At 43.6% G+C, this 27,903-nt stretch overlaps 1 protein-coding gene and 2 non-coding genes across 12 annotated transcripts in view; all 3 read left to right on the plus strand.

Annotated features, from left to right (window-relative positions):
- htt (huntingtin) overlaps positions 1 to 27,903 on the plus strand; it is a 50,362-nt gene that overhangs the window by 10,758 nt on the left and 11,701 nt on the right. For 5 of the 10 annotated variants that reach the window (XM_037765580.1, XM_037765585.1, XM_037765583.1 and 2 more), the window contains 48 exons: positions 3,080 to 3,206; positions 3,874 to 3,989; positions 4,093 to 4,204; positions 5,368 to 5,505; positions 6,967 to 7,125; positions 7,241 to 7,338; positions 7,438 to 7,577; positions 7,657 to 7,720; positions 7,852 to 7,952; positions 9,198 to 9,344; positions 9,477 to 9,597; positions 9,727 to 9,872; positions 11,204 to 11,388; positions 11,552 to 11,775; positions 11,923 to 12,049; positions 12,149 to 12,273; positions 12,657 to 12,767; positions 12,930 to 13,007; positions 13,665 to 13,888; positions 14,000 to 14,078; positions 14,259 to 14,420; positions 14,517 to 14,572; positions 14,689 to 14,837; positions 15,059 to 15,195; positions 15,301 to 15,417; positions 16,240 to 16,362; positions 17,365 to 17,624; positions 17,767 to 17,909; positions 18,107 to 18,335; positions 18,426 to 18,570; positions 18,695 to 18,874; positions 19,084 to 19,260; positions 19,528 to 19,604; positions 20,844 to 20,979; positions 21,113 to 21,235; positions 21,350 to 21,557; positions 22,826 to 22,971; positions 23,250 to 23,427; positions 24,195 to 24,296; positions 24,458 to 24,642; positions 24,969 to 25,095; positions 25,236 to 25,339; positions 25,817 to 25,971; positions 26,058 to 26,197; positions 26,290 to 26,375; positions 26,508 to 26,638; positions 26,739 to 26,871; positions 27,139 to 27,294. In XM_037765580.1, coding sequence (XP_037621508.1) covers positions 3,080 to 3,206; positions 3,874 to 3,989; positions 4,093 to 4,204; positions 5,368 to 5,505; positions 6,967 to 7,125; positions 7,241 to 7,338; positions 7,438 to 7,577; positions 7,657 to 7,720; positions 7,852 to 7,952; positions 9,198 to 9,344; positions 9,477 to 9,597; positions 9,727 to 9,872; positions 11,204 to 11,388; positions 11,552 to 11,775; positions 11,923 to 12,049; positions 12,149 to 12,273; positions 12,657 to 12,767; positions 12,930 to 13,007; positions 13,665 to 13,888; positions 14,000 to 14,078; positions 14,259 to 14,420; positions 14,517 to 14,572; positions 14,689 to 14,837; positions 15,059 to 15,195; positions 15,301 to 15,417; positions 16,240 to 16,362; positions 17,365 to 17,624; positions 17,767 to 17,909; positions 18,107 to 18,335; positions 18,426 to 18,570; positions 18,695 to 18,874; positions 19,084 to 19,260; positions 19,528 to 19,604; positions 20,844 to 20,979; positions 21,113 to 21,235; positions 21,350 to 21,557; positions 22,826 to 22,971; positions 23,250 to 23,427; positions 24,195 to 24,296; positions 24,458 to 24,642; positions 24,969 to 25,095; positions 25,236 to 25,339; positions 25,817 to 25,971; positions 26,058 to 26,197; positions 26,290 to 26,375; positions 26,508 to 26,638; positions 26,739 to 26,871; positions 27,139 to 27,294 — 6,687 coding nt within the window. Of the gene's footprint in view, positions 1 to 3; positions 25 to 3,079; positions 3,207 to 3,873; positions 3,990 to 4,092; positions 4,205 to 5,367; positions 5,506 to 6,966; positions 7,126 to 7,240; positions 7,339 to 7,437; positions 7,578 to 7,656; positions 7,721 to 7,851; positions 7,953 to 9,197; positions 9,345 to 9,476; positions 9,598 to 9,726; positions 9,873 to 11,203; positions 11,389 to 11,551; positions 11,776 to 11,922; positions 12,050 to 12,148; positions 12,274 to 12,656; positions 12,768 to 12,929; positions 13,008 to 13,664; positions 13,889 to 13,999; positions 14,079 to 14,258; positions 14,421 to 14,516; positions 14,573 to 14,688; positions 14,838 to 15,058; positions 15,196 to 15,300; positions 15,418 to 16,239; positions 16,363 to 17,364; positions 17,625 to 17,766; positions 17,910 to 18,106; positions 18,336 to 18,425; positions 18,571 to 18,694; positions 18,875 to 19,083; positions 19,261 to 19,527; positions 19,605 to 20,843; positions 20,980 to 21,112; positions 21,236 to 21,349; positions 21,558 to 22,825; positions 22,972 to 23,249; positions 23,428 to 24,194; positions 24,297 to 24,457; positions 24,643 to 24,968; positions 25,096 to 25,235; positions 25,340 to 25,816; positions 25,972 to 26,057; positions 26,198 to 26,289; positions 26,376 to 26,507; positions 26,639 to 26,738; positions 26,872 to 27,138; positions 27,295 to 27,903 lie in introns of those variants that run through there. The other 5 variants (XM_037765581.1, XM_037765586.1, XM_037765588.1 and 2 more) reach the window with 2 other exon arrangements.
- Positions 10,207 to 10,336, plus strand: LOC119486058. The gene has a single exon (XR_005206442.1).
- Positions 13,076 to 13,205, plus strand: LOC119486057. The gene has a single exon (XR_005206441.1).

The following is a 27,903-nucleotide window of genomic DNA, read 5'->3' on the forward strand; positions in this document are numbered from 1 at the left end:
CAGTGTGACTACGTGGGCATGCGAGTGAGATTTAATTTTGTTGTAGAATACAGCTTGAACATACAGTGCTTTTAATGTTTGTGAAATACAGAGGACAGTGTGCTTCCGTAGACACTGAAAGACTTAATTACCATGCAATGCTATAATTAACTATGAACCCTAATGTCCCTAATGGCATAGCTCCCGCTTTATGAATGATGCTGCTACACTTCATAGAGTTTGGATTTCTAGAATGGACAAAATATGAATTCCTCACATTTTTTACGGACTAAAGGACCGTATCTGTGGTTTTGCATATACTTGAAATGACGTAAACCATTTCCCAAATCGTAGAATAATTCTTTCAGTTGATAGCCTACCTTACAGACAGTCACTAGCTTCAGTTCATGCTGTACAGTATTATAAGCAACAGTTTGTGGCAGCTGTAGAAAAGTTCTCCAATCAAAGAGATAGGATGCTAGTCTTGTCTCTGAGACTCATAATAGACCCGTTTTTGTCTTTTTTAGGGGGGTACAGGGGGTCTTTAAGGGGAGATAGCAGGTCAAAAGTAGATGTCACATAGAAGTGGTGTACATCATCTGAAAGCTGAGAACCTGAAGATTAATTTGAGATGCAGCTCAGCACTGTGTGTCAAGTTGTTCTAGTCATAAATTAGAAATAAACATGAATTAATTAATTAATTAATTAATTAGTTAAAATAAATAGTGTATGAGGGCTTGGAACATGATGATAGAAGAATATGATGGTCATTCCCATGCTCTATTATGTCTCATAATTTGTTGCAGCAGTTTGTGGGTTGATACCATTTGTTACACAGATTTGATGCTAAATTTAACCATTTTTTACCATTCAAAAATTTATAAAAATGATCAAAAACCTCTCTGAAATACCACATTAAGACACCAAGACCTAGAGGAACACCATAGAAAAAGCCATGCTGTGATTTGGTATCAAAAACTTTTGACATTTGGAGATTTCTGCAAGAATTTCCTTTTTTCGGCGATAGATGGAGAGCACTTCTTATTGTCAATCTACCTAGGAAAGCCATCCATCCTCTGAATGCTCTAGGTCTCTAGTTTTTGGCTGTAATGTTTCATGAGGCTGTGATTATCCTAGAGGTCACCACAGGTCATTTTATACAGCAAGGTCAAGTTTAAAAAAATGGTCTTGCTATATGAAATGGCTCCTATGGGGACTAACATCATCACACATGAATTCAATTTGGCTAATTGGATCCACAAGAGACTCAGCTGTCCAGTGATACCCAATTTATGTAATTCAAGACTGTTTATGGACCACAGTATGCAGAAATATTCAAAAACAAATAGGTGAAAAAAACACATTTGCACTGCATGCATAAAACTGCATGGTTTTTGGCCCAAACTGCCTGTGATTATCATAAAGTGGGCATGTCTGTAAAGGGGAGACTCGTGGGTACCCAGAGTATCCATTTTCATTCACATATCTTAAGGTCAGAAGCCAAGGGACCACTTTGAAAATGGCCATGCCAGTTTTCCCCCCCCCAAAATTTAGCCTTACTTAGAGCATTATTTAGCCTCCTTCCCAACAAGCTAGCATTACATTACCACTGAATTCCTTAGGTTTTCTAGTTTAATATGATATATCCACCTTCACTCTAGCTCTAAAACTGAACCTGCTACAGCCTCTGAAACACAGTACAGTTGGTCGGGATCGCCGGTCTTAGGGTTTAAAGCCCTTTTCCTACAGGACCGCTGTACCATGCCATCTAAAAGATTTGGGAACTGGTCAATAAGTAAGTAGCGGAACATGCAAACCACTAGTATGGTCATCTTTCACATCTTTTTATGGTGTGTATACCATATTTTAATACGTAGGCTAAGATGTGATATCACACACTTGGTTCAATCATTTGGGTTTCGCTGCTCCCCTTCAGAGACATTTTGGTGTGAGATTGTCCAGTCTAACAATTCTACCTCTATGGTCTTGCCCCCTCTCCTTTATCCTTCTCCCCGCTCCGTCGCAGTCGCGCACTCCATTGCCGCGGGTGAATGAGCCGTTCCCTCCCTCGCCAACTTCCACCGAGGGTCCCGATGCCACAGACAGCGACTCTTCTGTCTACACTGCTTCCTCTTCGTCTTCTTCTTTCTCTTTCTCCTCCTCTTCCTCCTTCTATGCCACCTCCTCCTCCTCTAGCACTAGTGACAAGGTCAGCCAATTGGACATTTTGAACGGAGTGGGAGGGGCTTGCTTGTCTGGAAACTTGTGGCTTTCTCCATTCTTTCTTTCTCCTTTCGTTCGTCACAACCCATGCACAGATTTTGCCCTGCTTATTGCTACTTTCCCCTTTCTTGTTGTCATTGACTATACATTATGCCCCTTCTTGTCCTCCTCCTCGTTTCCAGTGATTCCCCCTTCCAAAAAAATTAGATTCTTTTGAAAGACCTCTGTAAAAACAAGCAACCCCGACATCCTATGTTGGTGGCTTGCAGTGAAGAGTTGAAAGTAGAAGCATGAAAGCCATCTGTTCCTTTTAGTTGTTCTCCTTCAGATTTGGTACCCTCTACCTTTTCGAGAGACTGTGACAGGCTTTTGTTCCAGCGAAGGCCAAACCTGGAAAAATCATATTTTTGGGTTACTTTATACATCTTGCTAGGATAAACTAGTTCTCTGTAAAATGTCATGTGTGTACCTCATGTAGTCTATGTAGTAAATAACACTCGCTTTCTTGATGTAAGAGGAATTAATTCCAAAGTTGAGTAGTTTGGATCAAAAGCTTGCTCTTCCTCTGGTGGATTGTGGTAACCACAATTACAGAGTTCTCAAGCCTGTGCTTCTTCCTGTGTGTGTTGTTGATTTGCTGTAAATGAAGCGACCCGAGCATGATCCAGTCGAGCTTTGAAAAGGAACCATTTGTTTGACTTGCACTTTAAGTCGTCGTTTGTTATGCTGTGTGTCTCTGTCCTCAATCCAGCAAATCTAACTCGATAATGAATGAGTCTGAACTATTGAGGTATCCTTAGCATGCGGTTGTGTTTCAAAAGTAGTTGCATTTGGTGTTTCTGTAATGTAAGTTGAGCTCTGTGTGTCTGTGCATAAGGTGCTGGACGGCAGTGAGAGCCAGTACTCTGGGATGCAGATCGGGACGTTACAGGATGAAGAAGATGAAGGAGCAGCGCCTTCCTCCCAAGAAGAGCCCACAGAACCATTCCTGCAGTCAGCACTGGGTATGTTTGTGAACGCAATTGTGCACACACATAGACACAGACGCACTGGTTTTCACTGAAAAGAGGTTCTGCTTATCGATATAAAGCTTTTTTATAGGGCCGTCAAAGTTAATGCATTAATAACACGTTAACTCAAATTAATTTTAATGCCACTAATTTCTTTAACGCATTAATGCAACTTGCGATTTTTAGGTTGTAGCAGGCTCAGTTTAAAGCTAGAGTGAAGATACTGGTATCATATGAAGCTAGAAAACCAATCCATTGGTACCAACCATGGCGTCCTTGATTTTCATGAAGGAGGCTAAATAACGCTCCAAACTTGCTAATGCTAAATTGGCGAGAAAAACTGGCATAGCCATTTCAAAGGGGACCCTTGACCTCAAGATATGTGAATGAAAATGGGTTCTATGGGTAACCACGAGTCTCCCCTTTACAGACATGCCCACTTTATGATAATCACATGCAGTCTTTGGGCAAGTCATAGTCAAGTCAGCACACTGACACACTGACAGCTGTTGTTGCCTGTTGGGCTGCAGTTTGCCATGTTATGATATGAGCATATGTTTTTAAACTTTAAGGTACATTTTGAACAGATAAAAAATGTGCGATTAACTATGGACATAATTTCTTAATTATGCATATTGTTTCTATGTGTGCTTGTGTGCAGCTCTGAGCAAGCCTCATCTCTTCGAAGGCCGAGGTCACAACCGGCAGGGTTCAGACAGCAGTGTGGACCGCTTCATACCAAAGGACGAACCTGCTGAACCCGAACCTGACAACAAGGTAAAGACACATCCACGCAAAAACATCCATGCCAGTTTTTCTCAGGTAAATAAAGCAAAATTATTATGCATCTATCTCTAACTCTGGATCGTCTGCTTCGTAGCCATCGCGGATAAAGGGTCCAATTGGACATTATACAGACCAGGGGGTGGAGCCGCTGGTGCACTGTGTACGGCTTCTTGCTGCTTCCTTCCTACTGACAGGAGAAAAAAATGGTGAGTGTTAACAAAACTGCTCAAAATATGCCATAGGTGTGTTTTTAAATAAATCCCATCATGTTTGCCTACGAATGAAAGTACCAATGACACTAGCCCAGTTTTTGAGATACTCAAGTTGGAGCAACTGCAAGACGTGGCTATAAAGAAAGCCTTAAAGGGCGGGTCCATCTGTGTTCTGTTCCACTTTTTTCAAATGGAAACGCCCACTCAGCCGTTGCAAAAAGCAGTGATGTAGGTTTCCAAAGTAAGCTACTCATGAAGCTAATCAATAAGGTTATGAATAATGTGAACACTAGCACTAGCTGAGTCAGAGTTGGCTGTGCTAAGGTTCACATTTTTTAAAGTGGGGTTGTATCTATACTCCTGCGTTGTGCAGGGTAAAATGACTGAATTGAGTCTGGTCTGGTCTTGAAGACCGCGATATAACGGCCTAAGTAACTTTTGAAACGGGCTATCTGACAGCGAGGTAAAGCGGCTGTGGACAGGAGCGGCAGAAAAACGTATTTTAGCCACCTAAAAGTTTCTGGTCTACCGCTGCATCAATCCGTTATGTTTGTTTGTGTTATTGTGTGACTTTCGGTTCTGAACTAACGTTGCGTCAACACATCAGTACATTGCTTAGCTTTCACGCCGGTACTCCTGTCTGCTTCTCCAAACTGGGAGCGTGTCGACCGCCATCTAAGTTACTGTATGTAACGTTAATATACTGACTGTAAGGATGTATATATACTGTACATGTAATGGTGTCATCATGCAGAAACCTACGTCAGGCCACGTGGGAAAATAGCATTTTGACACCAAAACATACATACTCTGACCAAAGTTTGAATGTGTGGATATTAATACACAAGGAACACCAGTGTAAAGCCACAGAATGATAAAGAAAACAAAAAATCAAAAATAATGGCCCCGCCCTTTAATAAATAACTGAAGCTGCAGATGTTCATTAGCATAACTCCTCAGCTGGCTACTTATTGATTAATTTGATTGACATGACTATGATAGAAAACCTCTTATGTTATCACATTTTAAACAATGAACAATATTTAGAGACACAACCTCAACACAATGTTGTTAATTGTTTATTTGGCTTTCCCTTCATGTTTTATTTGACATCATTGTGTGTGTATATAAGTCTTTACTGTGCTGTGTTTTTCCAGGTCTGACCCCTGACAAGGAGGTGCGAGTGAGCGTGAAGGCTCTGGCGGTCAGCTGTGTCGGGGCGGCAGCAGCGCTGCATCCTGAAGCCTTCTTTAATTCCCTCTACCTGGAGCCGCTGGACGGCGTTCCAGTCGAAGGTAGGGGCATCAAAAATTACAGACAATCCTATTTATGAACAGGTCTGTTTTAACAAAAGGCCTCTATTTGGGATTTATGGATAAAACTAATATTGCAACAACAATCACTCAGATCCTCTCTGAGTCAAAGGGTTTTATTAGTAATTTACTAGAACAACATCATACAGTTTTCACAGGGAAAATAATTCACATATCTAAAGGCCCTGCACACCCACACAGGTGTTTCCACGTGCTGTGCTTTTTATACATATTTATATAATATTTATATATACTTATTTTTTCACTACTTGTGTACATAACAGTCCTGCCTATTCCTCACCTTTATCTGTCCAGCTTTGTTGTCTTTGTTTCTAGCTGTTATTTATATTCTGTGTAAGTACACTGAGAGAGATAATAATATTAAGAATTTGTCATGATACGATTATATGGATAAACATTAAGCAACAATTCTGAAGTTTGAAGCTTGAAGAACTGAGTGTAGCTGGAGTTTTGGATAACCTCTCTTAATGAAAAACACGAGCAAAATACAAATGCACTACAAAATTCTGTTTTCAGCAAATGGCAATATTTTATACTTTTGGTGAATTGTTGCAGGTAAAATTGTATTGTATTGTAAATTGCAGACTGTTGGTTTTGCTTTCTAATGCTCATTGTAAGTGTGGACACAGTATCTATATTGAAATAGCTGGCTTGTTTATCTGTGGCCTTCCACATTCACTTGAATAAGGAGTAGTTTCCACTGTTTTTTATGGAGCACAATGGGCCTTTTTCACAACATACATTTTGACTTGTCGTAGTAGTACTAATAACATTAACGGTGTCCCAGTTAGCAATAACAGTGAGCCAGCATGCACAATGCCCGGACCCTGAAACTAAAGCAGCTAAATGGAATACAGCCATCATTACCAGCTGTGACAGCGACGCTGGTATTGTTTTCACCTCATGAGTTTATGTGTGAGTCATCATGGCAAAATGTAGTCCTGGAGACACCTACTGTAGCGGCGACTAGGCAGTTTTGAGTTCTTTGCCAGGTGCTTATATTTATGTCTGTGGACAGATTTTGTCAATGCAACATTGCATGATGCAGTCACGGAAGGTGTGTCGTTTAGATCAAAATGAAGGCAGAGTTTGAAAATGGGTGTGGTCCGAGCAAGAGCACCAGAAGTAGGGGAGATAGGAAGTAGAGATGGGGCCATTGGCCCCGCCACTTTATGCCCCAGGCCTGATTTGGCATTGCTGCTGGTGTGACCCCATTGCAAGATGGTCTCTAGTTGTTTTTATTATTTACACCTGTGTTTTTCCTACTGTGACATGTCGAACATCTTGTGTGAAAAAAGCCTGTAGTGCATTTGTTTTTACAAATTCTGCAGTGGAAGTTACAAAGTGCATTATTTGACAACTGTATTTGTGTGTTTTCAATCACCGTCTTTGACCCCGCTGTCTTTCTCTGTCCCCTTGCAGAGCAGCAGTATATCAGTGACATGCTGGGCCTCATTGACCATGGGGACCCCCAGATCAGAGGGGCCACAGCCATCCTCTGTGCAGCCATCATACAAGCTGCGCTCACCAAAACACGCTACAACATACACACCTGGCTGGCCAGTGTGCAAAGTGCAACAGGTTGGTGTGTGTGTGTGTGGGGCGTTATTTGTACAGGCGTGTTTGTCTTGGTGCTGACAAAGTTTGGATAGTATTTATTGGTTCTGTCTCACCTGTACATCCTGCTGCTCTCCAGGTAACCCTCTGTCCCTGGTGGACTTGGTGCCTTTGCTCCAGAAGACTTTGAAAGATGAATCCTCCGTCACCTGCAAGATGGCTTGCTCTGCAGTGAGGGTAAGACCTATCTGTACGAGTGTGTCAGTAATGTGTGTGAGTAAGTAAGTGTGTGTGTGTGTGAGTTTGAGTCTGACCTTTTTTATATGTGTGTTTCAGCACTGCATCATGACTGTGTGCAGCAGTACCCTGAGTGAGCTCGGCTTGCAGCTGGTGATAAACCTTCTTGCTCTGAGGGACTCCTCCTATTGGCTTGTTCGCACTGAGCTCTTGGAGACCCTGGCTGAGATGGACTTTCGGTAGGATCAATTTTGATTTTTTTTTTTAATGTATTACCTGTGATTGCCTACTAAAGATATTCACTCTTTACTATTTTAGGTTAGTTAATTTCCTGGAGAGGAAAACGGAGACTTTACACAAAGGGGATCATCACTACACTGGGGTAAGTTCTCCATTCTACCTTCCCTGTAGTATATTTTTAGACACAAACACATGCAGGGTGTCTCTTAAAAGTTTTCAACTTGAGTTGCTGAGACTGTGGTCCCTAATTCGTCTCCATCACTCTCTATCTAGCGGCTGCGGCTGCAGGAAAGAGTCCTGAATGATGTGGTCATCCGTCTGTTGGGAGATGATGACCCCAGAGTCCGGCACGTGGCAGCCTCTGCTGTCAGCAGGTATACTATCTCTTCTCATATACTGTATTGTATATATACATATCTTGTAAACTAGGGGTGTAAGAAAATATCGATTCACGTGAGTGATATTATGTTTTGTATCGATTCTCAAAAAACTCTGTATCAATTTTTAATTAACCTCTTAAAAATCTGACGGCGGACCGGCCGCTATTCTGTCTTTGGGAGGTTGTAGCAGGCTTAGTTTTAAACTTAGAGTGAAGGTCCTTGTATCATATGAAACTCGAATCCATTGGCACCAACAATGTCATACTTGCTTGTCGGGAAGGAGGCTAAATAACGCTCCAAAGTTTGCTCCAAAAACTTTTGGTTAGGGAAAAACTGGTTTGGTGATTTTCAAAGGGGTCCCTTGACCTCTGACCTCAAGATATGAAAATGAAAATGGGTTCTATGGCTACCTACGAGTCTCCCCTTTACAGACATGCCCACTTTATGATAATCTCATGCAGTTTGGGGCAAAGAACATGCAGTTTTTTTAATGCAGTATAAATGTGTTATTTTTGCCTATTCTAAAATGGTGTATTTGAATATTTCTGCATACTGGGGTCCCTAAACAGTCTTGGAATTACATAAATTAGGTATCACTGTAAAGCTGAGACTCTCGTGGAGCCAATGAGTCTAATTGTATTCATGTTTGATGATGTTAGGTTCCCATAGTTAGTCCCCATAGTAGCCATTTAACATAGTGACTTTTTTTAATCAGATTTTATACACATGGTGGTGTGTCTTTATACTATGACGGTTTTCTTAAAATTAGATTTTCCCTCTCTAGTAGCTCTGCCCAGGTGTGCTGCACTCCTCAACGAGGTGCCTAGGTGTGCTGCATTTGCTCAACGAGGTTGGGAAGGAAGCGATTAAAAGCTCATGTGCCAGCAGCAGAAGGGAGAGGCTTCTGGTGTGGGGACTGCTGGTTTTGCTCCCTCTCAGTTTAGGACTTGATATTTTGTCTTTTCCATATTTTCTTGTTAATAAATCCTATGGATTTGAGAGTTTTAAAGGTGTCTTGTTTGGGTCAGTGTTGGAGTGCTGTTCGCCCCAATAGGGCTTCCCAAGGGTGGGGCGTAAAACCCCTGTATCATATCGTAATATTCTTGCCAATACACAGCCCTATTGTATACTTGACAATTTGGTACAAGTTATTAAAAGTGTTTTTTTCCTTCCAATGTCTCCCTTCTCCTTCTCCTCTAATCCTTCCCACATGTCTCTGTGCCTCTCTCCCTCTACCAGGCTGGTTTCCAGGATGTTCTATGACTGTGACCAGGGTCAAGTAGACCCAGTGGTGGCTATTGCTCGGGACCAGAGTTCAGTCTACCTGCAGCTGCTGATGCATGAGACACAACCCCCCTCAATGTTCACAGTTAGTACAATCACAAGGTATGTGAAACACACAGAGACACACTACTTTGGTGTCACACCTCATAGGCTCTCAATGCCATCCTACTGCTTAGAAATAATTCTCAAGATCATTGGTCACTTCTCAACTCTGCTCTTTTCTCTGTCTGCCAGGACGTACAGAGGCTACAACTTGTCCAACAATGTGTCTGATGTCACAATCGAGAACAATTTGTCCAGAGTGGTTACTGCGGTCTCCCACGCTTTCACCTCCTCGTCCTCCAAAGCCCTGACTGTGAGCTTTCAGACACACATTAACGCTTTACCTTTTCTTTTTGCCCGCTATATAAAACCTTTCTGGTGTGTGTTTTTTGTTTTCATGACAACATGTTTAAATACCCTTCCTTTGTCTGTTTCTCTGCAGTTTGGCTGCTGTGAGGCCTTGTGTCTCCTGGCTTCAAATTTTCCAGTGTGCACTTGGAGTACAGGCTGGCACTGCGGCTATGTTAGCTCCAGTAGCAGCTTTTCTTCCCGCTCTAGTCTAAACCGCAGCAGGGGCAGGGCTCTCAGGTTTGTCATCCTTTTACCTGTACATTTAAAGCTGGGGGAGGCGGTTCATGTTTGGCGTTATTTGGCAAAAATTCCATAATGACCCTTCAGCATATTGTAATTCAAGTACCCCAGGATAGGCAGTTCTCATCATCGGGATCCTGATCCCGTTATATAGCGGCAATTCTATTAGAATTACCGTCCTGTTTTCTTTGCAAACTTGTGGGCCTGTAAAGCCCTTTGAGATGACATACTGTGATTCGAGGCTTTAGCTAGCTACAGTATCGGCAACATTTTCTCTCCATCTCACGGATTGTAGATTTTGTTTTTTTTTATTGTCACATTTGTTGTATGTGTGGCAGTCTTTATGGTTCCAGCACTGAGCGGTGTGCTGCAACCGGTGTGACTCCACACAGAGTGAGGCTGGATCCGAACGACAGGGGCTGTAAAGGCGTTGGTTTCCCTGAGCGATGGTTCCATACATCTTTATACGCACGCACACCTGTGCCTTTTGAGACGCAACATATTCCCCAACTGTTAGAGAAGCATGATGAAGAAGGATGATGTAATACTTTGCATTTCATAACAGTGAATAGCTTGCTCAGAATTTATTTCATAATAAATATTTCTTAAAACCCCTCCCCCCCCAAAAAAAACAGATCATTGTTAAAGATATAATTTTATTTGCATTAAGCACAGCCAGTCTGACTGATCTCAGTAAACAGTTGTTTATGTCCCCTTCAGTAATTACTCCTGCAGGGACTTTACCCCTCACAAAGAAAGGTGCTGTAAATCCCTTTGAGATGACATACTGTGATTCGAGGCTTTAGCTAGCTACAGTATCGGCAACATTTTCTCTCCATCTCTGAAACGCGTCGCCGATATTGACCCTCTTTTTGATAAGTCTGTCTTATTTTTTGGGATTGCTTTGCAGTGTCGACTGTTGTTGCCAATAATGGAATATCAACTTTTCCTGGGACGTGCACGCGCATCTGCATCTGCATCCAATAGAAACGCTCTCTCTCTGAAATGACCAAAGTCATGAAATCTGAAGTCTGAAATGACCAAAGTCTCCCGTCACAGGCTAGATTTTTTTTAAAGCCTGAAAACAGAGCCAAGCAGAGGTGCAGAAGTGTAGTTTCCTCTTAGAACACTTGAATTACAATACGCTGAAAGGTTATTATGAAATCTTTGCCCAATGATGCCAGAAATATACTGCCTATCACTGCTTTAATGTCATCCTGGTTGCTTATTCTGCATTCTGACAACACATTACTCTTTCTCTTCATTTCATTTCCTATTTTTTCTGTCTACACCTGATTATCTTGCGTCTTCGCCTCTCCGTTCTGCAGCGTGTCACAGCCCAGTAGCGCTCCGGCCTCTTCAACCACCTCCACATCTGCACCAGACACTGAGCGAAGGACTCTGACAGTAGGAATGGCCAACATGGTCCTCTCCTTACTCTCCTCCGCCTGGTTTCCACTGGATCTCTCGTCACACCAGGATGCACTTTTGCTTTCTGGCAATCTGCTTGCTGGTGGGTAATATATGCATACAAATTTTACCTGAACATCCTGGTCATGTAGCTTGAAATTATACTGCATTTGCAGACATGCCACCATTCTCGCAAACAAAACCCTGAGGCAAAAGCAGCAACATGTTATTGATTAACAAGTTGTTTTTTTTAATGATGTTCCCAGCTGTGGCTCCTAAATGCATGCGCAACCCTTGGTCTGGAGAGGAAGAAGGCAGCAGCGGTAGCACGAACACCAGCGGAGGCCCAAATAAGATGGAGGAGCCCTGGGCAGGGCTGTCGGAGCGCTCCCTGGTGGCCATGGTGGAGCAGCTCTTCTCTCACTTACTGAAGATCCTCAACATCTGTGCCCATGTGCTGGACGACATACCACCCGGACCAGCGGTTAAGGTTCATACAGTCTTTGTGTTTGGTTTGATTGGCTCATAGTCAAAGTGATTATATGTAAGTGCATTTATCTGCTTCTGATTACAAGTGGCATCCACAGGAAGGCCATTGTACTGAGTTGACTTTTTGTACTCTGCTCCATCCTTTTAGGCCACCCTCCCCTCCCTGAGCAACACCCCCTCCCTCAGTCCCATCCGGAGAAAGGGCAAGGAGAAGGATGTTGTTGAGCCCAGTGCTGCCCCTATGAGCCCAAAGAAAAGCAATGAGGTCAACACAGGTACGTGCACACCTGACCATGCACTAGCACAGGTACAGATAATCTCTCTGAGGTGTCTGAATATTTAAATAAGTTTGATGTTGTGCTTTTTGTGAGCAGGCAGGCCAGCAGACGGCACTGGGTCAATTGCCGTGAACAAATCTACCACCTTCGGCAACTTCTATCACCTGCCGCCCTACCTCAAGCTCTATGATGTCCTCAAAGCTACACACGCCAACTACAAGGTCAGAACATGCATCCATTTTTATATATAATATTCAACTTGCAGCTGGCGGACCAACTCCGGGTCATCGATCGGGCCAGAATTTACAAATAAATAGGATTTAAACCTGAAGAAAAACAAATTCATAACTGATGACGGTTGCGGCGAGAAAAGAGGACACAACGCACTGACAAACAAGACAGAGCAGAAAATACATGTAATATCTGGACTGTATATCAATAATGCTACCAAATAAACAAAAATTAGCAAAAGAAAAAAAGGTGTTGATTCATAAGGCAAGAGAGAGGTCAAGTGGGTAAATGTGGCCCTCTGAACAATATAGTTGAGTGGCCCTGTCCTTAATGGTGGTTGATGGTGGTGTTAACTGTGTTTGTTATCTCCTAGGTGACACTGGACCTCCACAGTAGCCAGGAGAAGTTTGGAGGTTTCCTGCGTTCCACGCTAGATGTTCTGTCTCAGCTCCTGGAGCTGGCCACACTACATGACATCAGCAAGGTAAAGATATGACATCAGCTCTATTGGAAACCAGACATTGTTAAAGTGTTTCGAAGCAAATTAAGTTAATTTGTTTCATTCATATAAGCCAATGTATCACCACTCTTTTTCACATTTGACTGAACTCAAATGAATAAAATGATGTACCATATTCTCTGTCAGTGTGTGGAGGAAATCTTGGGCTACCTCAAGTCCTGCTTCTCCAGAGAACCAACCATGTCTACTGTTTGTGTGCAACAGGTCAGTAATCTGTGTTGTGTATGTCTCTTATTGTAGATTTAGTTTTTTGTATTGTCACGTTTGTGTGTGTGGCAGTCTTTATGGTTCCAGCACTGAGCGGTGTGCTGCAACCGGTGTGACTCCACGCAGAGTGAGGCTGGATCCTGCCGACAGGGACTGTAAAGGCGTTGGTTTCCCTGTGCGATGGTTCCATACATCTTTATACACGCACACACCTGTGCCTTTTGAGACACAACCTATTCCCCAGCTGTTAGAGAAGCATGATGAAGGATGATGTAATACTCTGCATTTCATAACGGTGAATATAGTTTGCACAGAATTTATTTCATAATAAATATTTCTTAAAAAAAACAAAACGGATCATTGTTAAAGATATAATTTTATTTGCATTAAGCACAGCCAGTCTGACTGATCTCAGTAAACAGTTCCTTCAGTAATTACTGACTAATTTACTTAATCTTCGCAGGTCTTTAGATTACAGTAGAAACGCAGACGACAGTGACTGAAGGAACCTTTTAGTTCCTTGAAAAGTAGTTCCAGGGACTAAAAGCCAGTTTATTTAGGAAAGACTTTGAAAATGCACCACATCTAAACAAATATGGACTCCAAACTATTTGTTTTTTTTTCTTTAGTAACTTAAGACTTCTCTTTCTTCAGCTGTTGAAGACCCTGTTTGGCACCAACCTGGCCTCCCAGTGCGAGGGCATCCTGAGCGGACCCAGCCGTTCCCAGGGCAAGGCCCTCCGTCTCGGCTCGTCCAACCTGCGACCGGGCCTCTACCACTACTGCTTCATGGCGCCGTACACTCATTTCACTCAGGCTCTCGCCGACGCTAGTCTCCGGAACATGGTGCAGGCTGAACAGGAGCAGGACACATCTGGGTGAGTTGTAGCAACACACGGATTAGACACAGGAGCACAAAAGGCTTCCGGATAAATACACAGAAATACAGGTAGAACATTACAGGACCTGCCTCCTTTTTCAACTTCTAGATGGTTCGATGTGATGCAAAAAGCTTCGAACCAGCTGAGGTCCAACATTGCAAATGCGACACGCAACAGAGGAGACAAGGTGAACTTACACTGTTCAGCTACCTTTTTTTAAGTTGAGATTGTAAACAGCTAAAAATATATGTTGAAGATTAAGCTGAAGACGCCAAATGTTTTCCATAATGGATGATTTTCATTCCTCATTTGCTTGAGTGAAGTGCTGCTGTTCTGAAAGCTCTGACCTCATCTTTGTTTTTTGCAGAACGCCATCCACAACCACATTCGTCTGTTTGAGCCGCTGGTGATCAAAGCGTTGAAGCAGTACACTACCAGCACATCTGTGGCCCTGCAGAGACAAGTACTGGATCTGCTCGCCCAACTTGTGCAGCTGAGAGTCAACTACTGCCTGTTGGACTCAGATCAGGTAAAACAAAAACAAAAAAAACACATGATTTTTGCATGAGTTCATCTTCAACTTGTGGAATTGAGAGCTCACTCAGGAGGATATTTTCTGTTTCAGGTGTTCATAGGCTTTGTCCTGAAGCAGTTCGAGTATATTGAAGTGGGACAGTTCAGGTGAGTTTTTTCTTTGTGACTCATGTAAAAGAGCAATGCATTGTGGCATTTTCAGAAACCCATGTGTCTCTCCTGCTACGCTGACCTGTGAACTAAAATAATGCGTGTTCTTACAGAGACTCGGAGGCCATCATTCCCAACATCTTTTTCTTCCTGGTGCTGCTGTCTTATGAGCGTTACCACTCCAAGCAGATAATCAGCATCCCCAAAATCATCCAGCTGTGTGACGGCATCATGGCGAGCGGCAGGAAAGCAGTAACGCATGGTGAGCGGAATAAAAGCAATACACACTACATACACAATCATTTCTTCTACTTGTGAACACATTTCACTGAAGTTTACTCTCCCTTACATTTCTAAATATTACTTCAAACTAAACACATAACCTCAAAACATGCTTGTTCCCTAATGTTTGTCATAAAAACAGACATGGATATCGAGTCTGAATTACAGAAATTCAGTTTTACTTTCCTCCTTCCTCCACAGCCATCCCAGCCTTGCAGCCAATAGTCCACGACCTGTTTGTGTTGAGGGGCTCAAACAAAGCAGATGCAGGCAAAGAGCTGGACACACAGAAAGAAGTGGTGGTCTCCATGCTGCTCAGGCTTGTGCAACACCATCAGGTACGGTCACAAATGGATTCAAACGGACACAGCATGCTAATGTCATAAAACATTGCAACCAATCTTTTTTGTGCCTGACATTTGCTTTTACATGCGTTGTTGTAGGTGTTGGAGATGTTCATTCTTGTACTGCAGCAGTGTCACAAAGAGAACGAGGACAAGTGGAAGAGATTGTCCAGGCAGATTGCTGACGTCATACTTCCCATGATTGCTAAGCAGCAGGTAGGAAAACGCATGCAGGTGTATCATGTCCTCTTTGACCTGGAAATTCAAATCAAGCTATTTTTAACAGTGAGCTCAAACATGTTGGTGCACACTGACAAATATTAGCCGTTGAGACCATAATGTATGAAATGGTTTGGTAAAAACTAGGGCTGTCAAAGTTAACGCGATATTAACGTAAATTAGTATTAACGCGACTAATTTCTTTAATGCAACTTGAGATTTTTAGGTTGTAGCGGGCTCAGTTTTAAAGCTAGAGTGAGGATAGTGATATCATATGAAACAAGAAAACCTATGGAATCCATTAGGGCCAACCATGTCATACTATCTTATGCTACATTTTGGCGAGGAAAAACTGGCATGGCCAGATTCAAAGGGGTCCCTTGACCTCTGACCTATGTGAATGAAAATGGGTTCTATGTGTACCCACAAGCTTGAGTTTGCCATGTTATGATTTGAGCATATTTTTTATGCTAAATGCAGTACCTGTGAGGGTTTCTGGACAAGATTTGTCATTGTTTTGTGTTAATTGATTTCCAATAATTAATATATACATACACTTGCATAAAGCAAGCATATTTGTCCACTCCCATGTTGATTTAGAGTATTAAATAAAAAAGAGTATTAAATACTTGGCAAATCTCCCTTTTAAGGTACATTTTGAACAGAAAAAAAAATGTGCACTTAATTTGCGATTAATCGCAATTAACTATGGACATTCATGTGATTATTCATGATTAAATGTATTAGTCGATTGACAGCCCTAGTAAAAAACCTTTTATTCGTCATCAATAAATATTTATGTATGTTGTGTCCTCACAGATGCACCTGGACTCTCCGGAGGCGTTGGGAGTGTTGAACACTCTGTTTGAGACTGTGGCGCCCTCCTCTCTCAGACCTGTAGACATGCTTCTCAAGAGTATGTTCGTCACCCCGGTCACCATGGTGAGACATCTCATCTGATATCTGAACATGCACAAAGACCTGGACGGACTTTCAACTTGCCTATCTGATGTACCTTAAAGGGATAGTTGGGGTGTTTTTGAAGTGGGGTTGTATGAGGTACTTATCCGTAGTCAGTGTATTACTTATAATAGATGGCGGTTGGCACGCCCCAAGCTTCGAGAAACAGACAGGAGTTGCTGCACGGGAGCAAAGCAGTGAACTGCTGTGGACGGGGGCTGCAGCAAAATGTATATTAGCCACCTAAAAGAAAGGCTCACCTAAAAAAATCAGTATCCGTTTAAGTGTACGCTATATTTAGAATATTTTCACCGCTTTATCTTGCCGTCAGACAGCCCTTTCCGACGGGGAACTGAAGCAGTTGTATAAACAGTAATTTTACCTCACAGAACACGGGAGTTGCTGGTCTACCGCTGCCTTGATCACTGAGTTTGTTTGTGTTATAGTGTGACTTAAGTCACGCAATCACAAACTAACGAACTGATCGAAGCAGCGGTAGACCAGCAACCCCCGTGTTCTGCGAGGTAAAATAACTGTTCTTGTCAATGGAGTCTGGTGACTTTGTAGAGAGAAAAGATGGATACAACTGCTTCAGTTCCGCATCGGAAAGGGGTGTCTGACGGCAAGATAAAGCGGTGACAATATTCTAAATATAGTGTACACTTAAACTGATGTTAATTTTTTTTTTTTTTTTAGGTGAGCCTTTCTTTTAGGTGACTAAAATACATTTTGCTGTCGCCCTGTCCACAGCAGTACATTGCTTTGCTCCCGTGCCCATACTGCTGCGTCATCTACTGTAGGTAATACACTGATTATGGACAAGTACCCCAAACAACCCCACTTCAAAACATCCGAACTATGCTTTTAACACGCCTTGTCTACTTTTTGTGAAGTCATTACAAAAGTTAGATTTTTTAAAGTTTTGTTGAAGTATTTAAGTTTAAATAATAGATTTGACATGAACACAAACCTCCGCTCTCCCAGGCATCGGTAGCTACAGTCCAGCTGTGGGTGTCCGGTATCCTGGCGGTGCTCAGGGTTCTCGTCTCCCAGTCCACTGAGGACATTGTCCTGTCACGGGTCCACGAGCTCTCCCTCACCCCGCACCTCCTCTCCTGCCACACAATCCGTCGTCTGCATCAGCAGTGCCCCTCCCCGAGTGACCCACCCATTGCCGACACACTCGGCAGCCAGGAACCTAATGGTGAGGCACAAAAAGCCCTGCCAGAGGAAACCTTTGCCAGGTTAGTGATTGTGTTCACTGTCTGAGGCTTCTCACGGAAGGCTTGAGGGATGTTTTTACTCGGCCCATGCTTTTATTTTTCCTACTTTGCCTCCACGTGTCTTTTTTTCACTTGACATATGTCCCCTATTCCCTCCTTCCAGGTTCCTACTCCAGCTGGTAGGAGTGTTGCTGGATGACATTTCCTCCAGACAGGTTAAAGTGGACATTACAGAGCAGCAACACACCTTCTACTGCCAGCAGCTGGGCACACTGCTCATGTGTCTCATACATGTCTTCAAAAGTGGTGAGCGTTATATCATTTCAATAGTCATTTTTGTTGTGGCTAAAACAGTAGATATTAAGCTTTAGAATGAAATGCGTCACATTTCACCAAATCAGTTGCATGATGTTCTTTTGATATTGGTGCACTTTGAATACAAACCATTTTACTTGAACACCATGACAGCCCTTTCCCTATTTTGCTTTCCCTTTTCCTTCCAGGAATGTTCCGCAGGATCACAGCTGCAGCTAGCCGACTCCTGAAGGGTGAGGGTGGAGGTGGACAGACTGGTGCCGAGGCCGGCCTCTTTTACCCTTTAGAGGGTCTGAACAGCATGGTGCAGTGCCTGATCACCACCCATCCCTCCCTGGTGCTGCTGTGGTGCCAGGTCCTCCTCATCATCGACTACACCAACTACTCCTGGTGGACTGAGGTGCACCAGACACCCAGGTAAAGTTGCAGTGCAACAAATTGTCCAAAATTGAACTTGAGCACAGCACTATATCTTGTGACAATCTACCCTGTCTCATCCTTGTCTAGCGGGAGACAAAGCCTCTCGTGCACAAAGCTGCTGAGCCCTCACTCCTCAGGGGATGGAGAGGAGGAGAAGCCCGAGGCTCGGTTAGCTATGGTCAACCGAGAGATCGTACGCAGGGGAGCCCTCATCCTCTTCTGCGACTATGTGGTGAGATGCCTACAAAATATTTCAAGACTGTTGGAATAAGTCAGAAATAGAAAAAAATTGATTTTGCAAACCTTATGTTTTAAGTTGACATGCAATTTTGGATTTTTTTCTCACGGAAAAATAGTGTCAGAACCTCCACGACTCGGAGCATCTGACTTGGCTGATTGTCAACCACGTGCGTGACCTCATCAACCTTTCCCATGAGCCCCCAGTGCAGGATTTCATCAGCGCTGTGCACCGCAATTCAGCTGCCAGCGGTCTCTTCATCCAGGCCATCCAGTCCCGCTGTGACAACCTCAGTACTGTGAGATTACACCCTTTTAGCTATTATATATAGACCCTTTTTCTATTCCATCTATCCTTTTGTTACCATATCATCTCTTGTTGAGGTCACCCAGTGTTCATCTTTTTTTGGGTTTGCCTCCCCTTTCTTCTTTCACTGCCCTTTCTCTTTGCTCTTCTTCTGTCATCCCTTTTCTGCTTTGCTAACTGAATCCTCTCCTCCTTTTGCAGCCTACCATGTTGAAGAAGACTCTGCAGTGTCTGGAAGGCATCCACCTGAGTCAGTCTGGCTCCCTGCTGATGCTTTATGTGGACAAGCTGCTCAGCACACCCTTCAGGGTTCTGGCTCGCATGGTTGACACACTGGCGTGTCGCAGGGTGGAGATGCTGCTGGCTGAGACACTACAGGTGCAGCTTATGGATTGGTTTGCATTTACTTGTCACAAGGGAGTTTGCTTCTTGTGATAAATTCTGTCTTAGCATCATGAGCACATAGGAGAGCCCTATCTGTATATAAGACTCCTGAATACCTTGATAGAAATAGATAAACATTCATAAGTAAACTTTGTCTCTTTCTGTGAAGCTTTGGGAAAAGCTGTGAATGTCTTGCTTAGGAAAAAAAACTGTTCTTAATGTTGCACTAATGTTGTGTTGTTCTGTCCCTCCAACCTGCAGAACAGTATAGCTCAGGTGCCTGTGGAGGAACTGGACAGGATCCAGGAATACCTCCAGACTAGTGGCCTGGCTCAGAGGTAAACATCTTCTCTATTGCAGCCAATTTGAGGAACAGTTTGTAGTTTTAGCATTGTGTTTCACATTTTACACTTCTAATAGTATTGTAAAAAGCAGAACAAACAACAACAACAAAACGATAGAAATAAAACACCAGTTAACAAAGCAAAAAACAAAGATGCCCAAGTCAAATTGAACCTAAGCAGAACCTAAATCACAAGGAACATGTTTTGCTTCAGTTATAATGTATAGTGGAGCAAAACTGGCATTTTATCAATGTGGAAAATTCTATTTTTTTTGTTCTCACCTGTAACAACTAGTCCAATCAGCAGTAGGGGGTACACGCAAGGCTTGGGCGGTATCACGGTATATCAGGGTATTTAGAAATCCTGACAGTATGATTTTCAATACCGTCATAAATACAGACACTCCGCGTTCTATGATGATGTATTTTAATGCGCAGTACGAGCCACCAGAGGTCGTTCTCTATGGTGTAACAGGTGGCTGAGCTCAGAAAGATGGCGCCCGAGTGTGTTGGGTTTAGTCTTCTTCAAACTACAAAAGCAGTTTATAGCCACATGATTTTATTCAACTGCCAGCCCATTGATGTGTCGGTACCGCCAGTACCTGCTGTGGGCGGCCTGAGACAGTTCAGAAAGGAGACGGCGCACTGAGTGTCAGTTTCCTGTATCGGTGTCACAGCATGTCCTGAGTCTATTAACTCAAATGGGAGAAGTAACCTGAACACAGATTATGACCAATTCTTTTGCCCTATAGTCACCAAAGTAACCCGAGCCACATATCTTCCAAACATTCTGACCCTAAAATGGCATTTTTAAGACACACAAAATTTCAGACAGAGAAAATTAACTTTGTTCGAGACTTTTCTCTCTCAGCAACACGAGATCTGGCAACTAATATTTGCTAACGCCCTAGCTAACTAACTTTCATAATGCTAAATATGGGTGTTAACTGTGTAAATGTTGGCAAAAGAAAATATAAAATACATTAAACAAATATAACCCAATCAGCTTTCATCCATCCACACGACAATCACAACACTTTAAAAAGAGGTGGGGGGGTGAGGCGAACACCCCATGACCGCGCTCACCTAGGACACAGGAAGTGTATACCATTTCAAAACATTGGCGGAGCTTGTAATGCGTCATCTTTGTTATAGAGCATCTCTGGTGGGTCGTAACATTAGCGAGTGTGTGGTCTATGGCGGTCATAACCTCTGTTCATCTCTCTTATCACAGGCATCAGAGGTTCTACTCCCTGCTGGACAGGTTCAGAGCCACTGTTGCCGACACCAGCAGCCCCACCCCTCCTGTGACATCACACCCACTGGATGGAGATCCACCACCTGCCCCTGAGCTGGTCATTGCAGATAAGGTGAGTGAATTAGAGAATCAGGGTGTGCATATGTGTTTCATGATTTTACTGAGTATCTTGATCCTGCAAAGTGAAGAAATTCAGAACGGGAGGTATAAATATTGTCTGTATATAATTAAATAAAATTTTTCAGGAGTGGTACGTGGCTCTGGTGAAGTCTCAGTGTTGTCTCCGTGGAGATGTTTCCCTGTTGGAGACGACAGAACTCCTCACCAAACTACCTCCCGCTGACCTCTTTAACATCATGAGCTGCAAGGTGACACAGACTGCAACGCTCAGATATCAGACCTCGAGGATAAATATTCTTAACCATATTGATTAATTAATATTGGATTATATTGCATCTGAACCTGGCCTTTCCCCCCCACAGGAATTCAACCTAAGCCTGCTGTGTCCGTGTCTGAGTATGGGGATGCAGCGGTTAGCACGGGGTCAGGGGTTGCTCTTGTTGGAGACAGCCCTGCAGGTGACCTTAGAGCGACTCGCAGGGGTCACCGGGTCACTTCCTGTCCCGCACCAGTCCTTCCTGCCGCCCGCCCAGTCACAGCCCTACTGGAACCAACTGGCTGAGGTGTATGGTGAGAGTGGGAGGGAACGAGAGCTTGGTGGATGAAAATGCATAAATCAGAGTACTTTAATTTCATATTCTGTCAGATTGAGTCATTTCTAATAGCACATTCACACAGCGCGAAGCGAACTTTTCGCATGCCGAAATTACATACAAAGTCAATGCAAAGAGGCGAATAGACGCAAATTCCCGGCAGGCGAGTTGAAATTTGAAACTGGAGCGAGAAATTGGGATGTGACGCTGTGTCGCGAAAGCCTATCAGCGTTGAGATTCTCTTGCTGTCGTCACTGATGTCCTGACGTTTTTGAATCAGAGATGGAAGACAAACTTGTTGTGGCCGTTTGAAGGCACCAAGAGCTACGATAGTACCTCGTATTTGTACAAAGAGAACGGACGAAACTTTGTGTATAAATGTATGTGTATAAACCATAGACTGTCTATGGTATAAACAACAACAATGTTGCTGCCCTATTTATGCCTAGGTGATGTTATGTTGAGTGTTGATGGAGCAGCTACAATGTTAGCATAGCCTGGTACTGATCGATCCAAACCCCATTCAGAAAACAAGCATTTTAAAAGTTGTTTGCTTGTCGTCTTGTGGGCCGACCTGACAAAGCATGAATTCAGACTTTTAACAAATCAACATCATTATGTAGTAATTTCAGCATCATTATGATCCGTTTATTGCAATTAAATCACAGCACAATGTTTATTTTGGGTTCATAATGTAGTAGCGTCTTGTGGCTTGCTAGATGCAATCAGTACAAAGGCACTGTATGTGAATACAGTTCGGTGAAATTCACAGAGCGTCGCCGCGTGACACGAACCCAGACACGACGGTGTTTGGTTTTCTGACATATCTGGGACTTCCACAACATGCACAAAGCAGCAACAGTGGTTATTTCTTACCAAGGTTGATGGCAGAAAGAGAAGTTGTTGTGTTCTATGGAGACAAGCCCCTCCTCCTCTCCGGTGCGTCTAGAGCGAGTAACGTGGACGAACTGAAATGATACCGGTGGTCGAACTTGTGCAAGTAAAGCGAGGCGAAAATTGACTTTCGCTCTTGGTGTGAATGCAACATAAGTGTCTTAAATTTTGAGCTCTTGTACAACTTGAACTTAAAGTGACTTTATTGAGCATGAATTGTTCTGTAAAGTATTGAGGTTGCATTGTGTATTACAAGCAGGAAATATGTTGACTTGAAACCTAAATCTGTTCACCCTCTGCAACTACAGTTTTAAGTATTCTGTTTATTTATGTGTCTACTGTGTTTTTCAGATGAGCCAAGTTTCTACCCCAGGGTTTTGTCGCTCTGCAGAGCTCTGTCCCAGTACCTGCTGAGTGTGAGCCAGCTGCCTCCCTCACTACATATCCCCTCTGACAAGGAACACCTCATCACCACTTTCACCTGCACTGCCGCTGAGGTAAAAGACAACATATTGAACATCTAATTTGGTTTAGTCACTTGTTTAAATGATCCTTGCTTATAGATTCATATAATCAAATAATTTAAGAGAAAATGTTCATTTCTTTTGTTTGGTAAGATTTCCAGGCTTCAGTCTCCATCATAAAATAGTGGTGAAAAGAGTGTAATGTTCTGTCTAACGTAATGGGACCCCATAATTTCATCCTGATTATCCAATTTAAATTCTGGATGCGTTTACTTCATCTTCCTCCCTTGCATGTCTCCCTCTTCGGCCAGGTGGTAGCGTGGCGTCTCCTCCAGAACCAGCTGCCGCTGAGTGTGGACCTGCAGTGGGCTCTGTCCTGTCTGTGTCTGGCCCTGCAGCAGCCCTGTGTCTGGAACAAACTCTCCACCCCAGAGTACAGCACACACACCTGCTCCCTCATCTACTCCCTACGCCAAATCATTGTTGCAGGTGAGGAGGCCGCCAGGACGTGTTTGTGCATTCCCTGTGATTTTTAATATGGTCAAGTGCCATGACTACATTAAAGGGACAGGTTACCCCAAAATCAAAAATACAAACTTTCCCTCTTACCTGTAGTGCTATTCATCAATGCAGAGTGTTGGAGATATCGTCCGTTGAGATTTCTGCCTTCTCTCTAACATAATGAAACTAGATGGCACTCTGATTTGGTGCTCAAACAAATACAGTTGAAAAACTCAACAGCAATGTCTCTCTCTATAAATCATGTCCCGGTTACTCAAGATAATCCACAGACCTTTTTGTGATCAGTTTCATGTAGGAACTATTTTCTTTCTACTGAACTACACCCGTCAAACGTGTCAGCGCACAAAAGGAAGCGTGCATCTACTCATGGACGAGAGGCTTGTGCTTGTGACAGCGCAAGATGTAAACAGTAATGGAGTCCTCCTTGGTTGAGCTGTAACGTCAGCCAGCTCAGTGGTGCTAGGTGAGCTGGCAGTATAGATGCAAGCTTCCTTCTTCGCGGTGATACGGTTGTTGGGTGTAGTTCGGTAGAAAGAAAATAGTTCCCACTGGGGCTGTAAATCGATAAAATATTTTAACTTAATTGCGATTAATCGCACATTTGTTATCTTTATAGCACTACAGGTAAGAGGGAAAATATGTATTTTTGATTTGGGGTTGATCGCCCCCTTTAAGAATTAAAATTTCTGCGTGTCATTTCAATGCTGGTCAAACTATTTGTCTTGGCTTCCCAGTGGCTGTGAGTCCTGGTGACCAGCTTCTGCATCCAGAGAAGAAAAAGACGAAGGCAGAGAGAGAAGCTGAAGGAGACGAAGTGGACTCTGCACATGCTGACCGTGAGCTCGCTTAGAGATTCTGTAAAACTGCTGGGTTGTTTTCTGTTATTTAGTCTTTCAGGGCTTTGCTACGCCAAAGCTTCTGTTCGATGTCTAATGGTGTCATTTCTTCTGAGTCTTTGCCATTATAAGTCCTTAAAGCTTTCACATGTGTGTTGCAGACATGTGCGAGTGGAAAGCGTGTGAGATCATGGCAGAGCTGGTGGAAGGCCTGCAGAGCATCCTCGCCCTGGGTCACCATAGAAACAGTGCATTCCCTGCTTTCCTCACACCAACCTTGCGCAACATTGTCATCAGTCTGTCCCGGCTGCCTCTGGTCAACAGCTACACCCGAGTACCTCCACTGGTCAGTGTGTGAAAGATATTGTGCCTTGAGTTTGTTTACATTATTGTATTGGTCTATGTGTGTCAGGGTTTACATTAGCCGGTATATGTTGGCTTTTTGCTGGTACTGTAGTTGTCCAGCAGATTAAATGAACAGCCAAAATGTCCATTGGAAATATGCCAAATTAATTAATTAATTAATAGTATAATATATATATTAATAGTCAAATATAGGCTATTGTATGGCTATTTAAAACATATGTCCGGTAGTTGTTGTATATGGCTGGAATTATAGAATATTGGCCATCAAATAAAAAGTCTAGCGTAAACCCTGGTGTGTGTGTGTAGGTTTGGAAACTGGGCTGGTCCCCTCAGCCAGGAGGAGAGTACGGCACAACGCTACCGGAGATCCCTGTGGACTTCCTGCAGGAAAAGGATGTCTTCAGAGAGTTCCTCTACCGCATCAACACACTGGGTACAGAAACACACACTGAAATGGGCTTTCCCTGCAATGATTGTGTAGATTTATCTCCGTTATGTCAGATTTTGTTCCGGGTGTGACGGATGCATACTGTATTTTCTGTCATGTGAATGGTTTTGTTACCATACGTTTAGGCTGGAGCAGCAGAACTCAGTTTGAGGAGACCTGGGCCACACTGCTGGGGGTGCTGGTCACCCAACCCATCACTATGGACCAGGAGGAGGAGACACAGCAGGAGGTACATACACACACCCACACAGGAATATTGTTCACATCCTTAAGCTATGTTCACACTACGAGCGTCAAAACGGCCAATCGGGGCCTGCTACGTTGTCGCAGAGTCGCCGTTGATGCTCAAACGCTGGTTGACGTAGTTTTGCCGTTAAATAACACTGGGAACTGGCTAAGGCCATTTTTTAGATGGAACAGAACGGGTGAAACAAAAACATATGACTGATTGACGCTTCACAGAGTCATTGGAGCTCTGAAAAAACTTGAGACCAGCTCAACTTTGATTTGTAATGTGTCGGCCGTCAGTTTGTAGCTTCATGTCACCGGCTTCCATTGAAAATTACTTGTAGCCTGTTGCTGTATCTGTTTCATGACACCTCGGACACATTGGAATAAATCCTGGGGAAACTATTATACTTCACTCAGTTCCCTCTCTCCGTCTTTCCCTTCTGTCTCAATATTTTGTTAATCCTTTTGTCTCTAGGAGGATTTGGAGCGTACCCAGTTGAATGTGTTAGCAGTGCAGGCCATCACCAGCCTGGTGCTGAGTGCCATGACCCTGCCCACTGCTGGCAACCCTGCAGTCAGCTGTCTGGAACAGCAGCCCCGCAACAAGAGCCTCAAAGCCCTAGAAACACGGTAGCGATGCAGCTATTTACACTGTAGTAGTGCCCAGAATAAGCAGGCAGTGATATTTAAATTATTTTGTGTGTGTCTGCGCCCAGGTTTGGAAGGAAACTTGCAGTGATCAGGGGCGAGGTGGAGAGAGAGATTCAGGCTCTTGTGTCGAAGAGAGACAACGTTCATACACACCACCCGTACCACGCCTGGGACCCCGTACCCTCGCTATCGGCAGCCTCGGCTGGTAACACATAATCCACATCCACAAGTCTCTCATTACCCACAGCTGCTAGACTTTCACCTACCGCTCTAATTTCTTGTTTAACTTTGTTTCAGCAGGCACGCTGATCAGCCATGAGAAGCTGCTGCTTCAGATCAACACAGAGAGGGAGATGGGCAACATGGACTACAAACTGGGACAAGTAAGGGATGCATAATAAAGATGACGTGGTGGATAAAATGAAGTTTGAGGAACTGTTTTGGTTTACGTTCTTTATTTTAATAAATTGTCAGTAGCACAATGTTAAATGTTTTTTTCCTTCTCTTCTCTCCAGGTCTCCATCCACTCGGTGTGGTTAGGTAACAACATCACCCCACTGAGAGAGGAAGAATGGGGTGAGGATGAAGAAGATGAAGCAGACACTCCAGCCCCCACCTCCCCACCCACATCTCCGATCAACTCTAGGTCAGTCAAATATGACGTGCACTCGCTCATTTCTTCAGTCTCGACACATGCGCTGAAAGAATGCACAACAAGACTTACCACGGTGTGTCTGTGTTTTCAGGAAGCATCGTGCAGGTGTGGACATTCATTCATGTTCCCAGTTCCTCCTGGATCTCTACAGCCAGTGGCTGATCCCTGGCTCCCCGAGTAACAGGAGGACCCCGACCATCCTCGTCAGTGAAGTGGTCCGATCGGTGAGCTGCGATGCACACACTTGTTCAGCCAGGCGTCTGTTGATTCATATCAGTAAAGGGTTGCCTAAAACTGTTTAGAGTTTCCAAGTTATTCTTGAGAGAACAGTAGACAAAGACCCTAGTTTTCCTCACCCTGGAAAGCAGAAAAATCCATACCTGCTTGTCTGTTCTGGGTAAAGAAGAAATGTTTGAGGGGATCCAACAGAAATGGGGTCAGCTCTCCTCTCACCCTCTCCTCCATCTTCCCCCTCTTGTTGTCCTCTGTAGCTGCTGGCGGTGTCGGACCTGTTCACAGAGAGGAACCAGTTTGACATGATGTTTGCCACCCTGATGGAACTGCAGAAGCTCCACCCGCCAGAGGATGAGATCCTCAATCAATACCTGGTGCCTGCCATCTGCAAGGCTGCTGCCGTACTGGGCATGGTGAGTATGGCTGTGTGGTGGGGGGAACCTTTTGATGGCAGAAAGATGTGCGTTTGTGATTAGTTGTCGAAGTGTACCATTAAAGCTGAAGTAGGCGAGATTGGAGCAAATATGATTAAAAAAAAATGACAAAACGAGCAGTAAGAGCTGATCTGAGGTCTGCTGTCCAACTGCTGTCTGAGAGCCGGCTGTCAATCACTTGCAAACTACGACCAAAGGGTCAAACTAGGCAGCGCTGATCAAATATTAATAAATGTTATGTTAATGCCTTTCTCAACTCAAATGTTTTCAGAATTATCTTGTAGTGCACGGGTTAGCTGTAAAATGAGAAAGTTTGTGACACCGCCGCCATTGTGAAATCTGGTGAAGGAACGCCAAGTTCCGGTCACATGACTGGAGCACAGCCAATAGGAACGCTCTCTCTCAATAAAATGACCTGTGATTGGTGAAAGTCTCCTGTCACGGGCTGGTTTTCTAAAGCCTGAAAACAGAGCCATGAGGAGGTGCAGAAGTCTAGTTTTCTCTCAGAACACTTGAATTACAATATGCTGAAAGGTTATTATGGAATTTTTGCCCAATGATGACAAAAATATACTGCCTACTGCAGCT

Source organism: Sebastes umbrosus, chromosome 3, assembly GCF_015220745.1.
Source record: "Sebastes umbrosus isolate fSebUmb1 chromosome 3, fSebUmb1.pri, whole genome shotgun sequence".
Classification (NCBI taxonomy): domain Eukaryota; kingdom Metazoa; phylum Chordata; class Actinopteri; order Perciformes; family Sebastidae; genus Sebastes; species Sebastes umbrosus.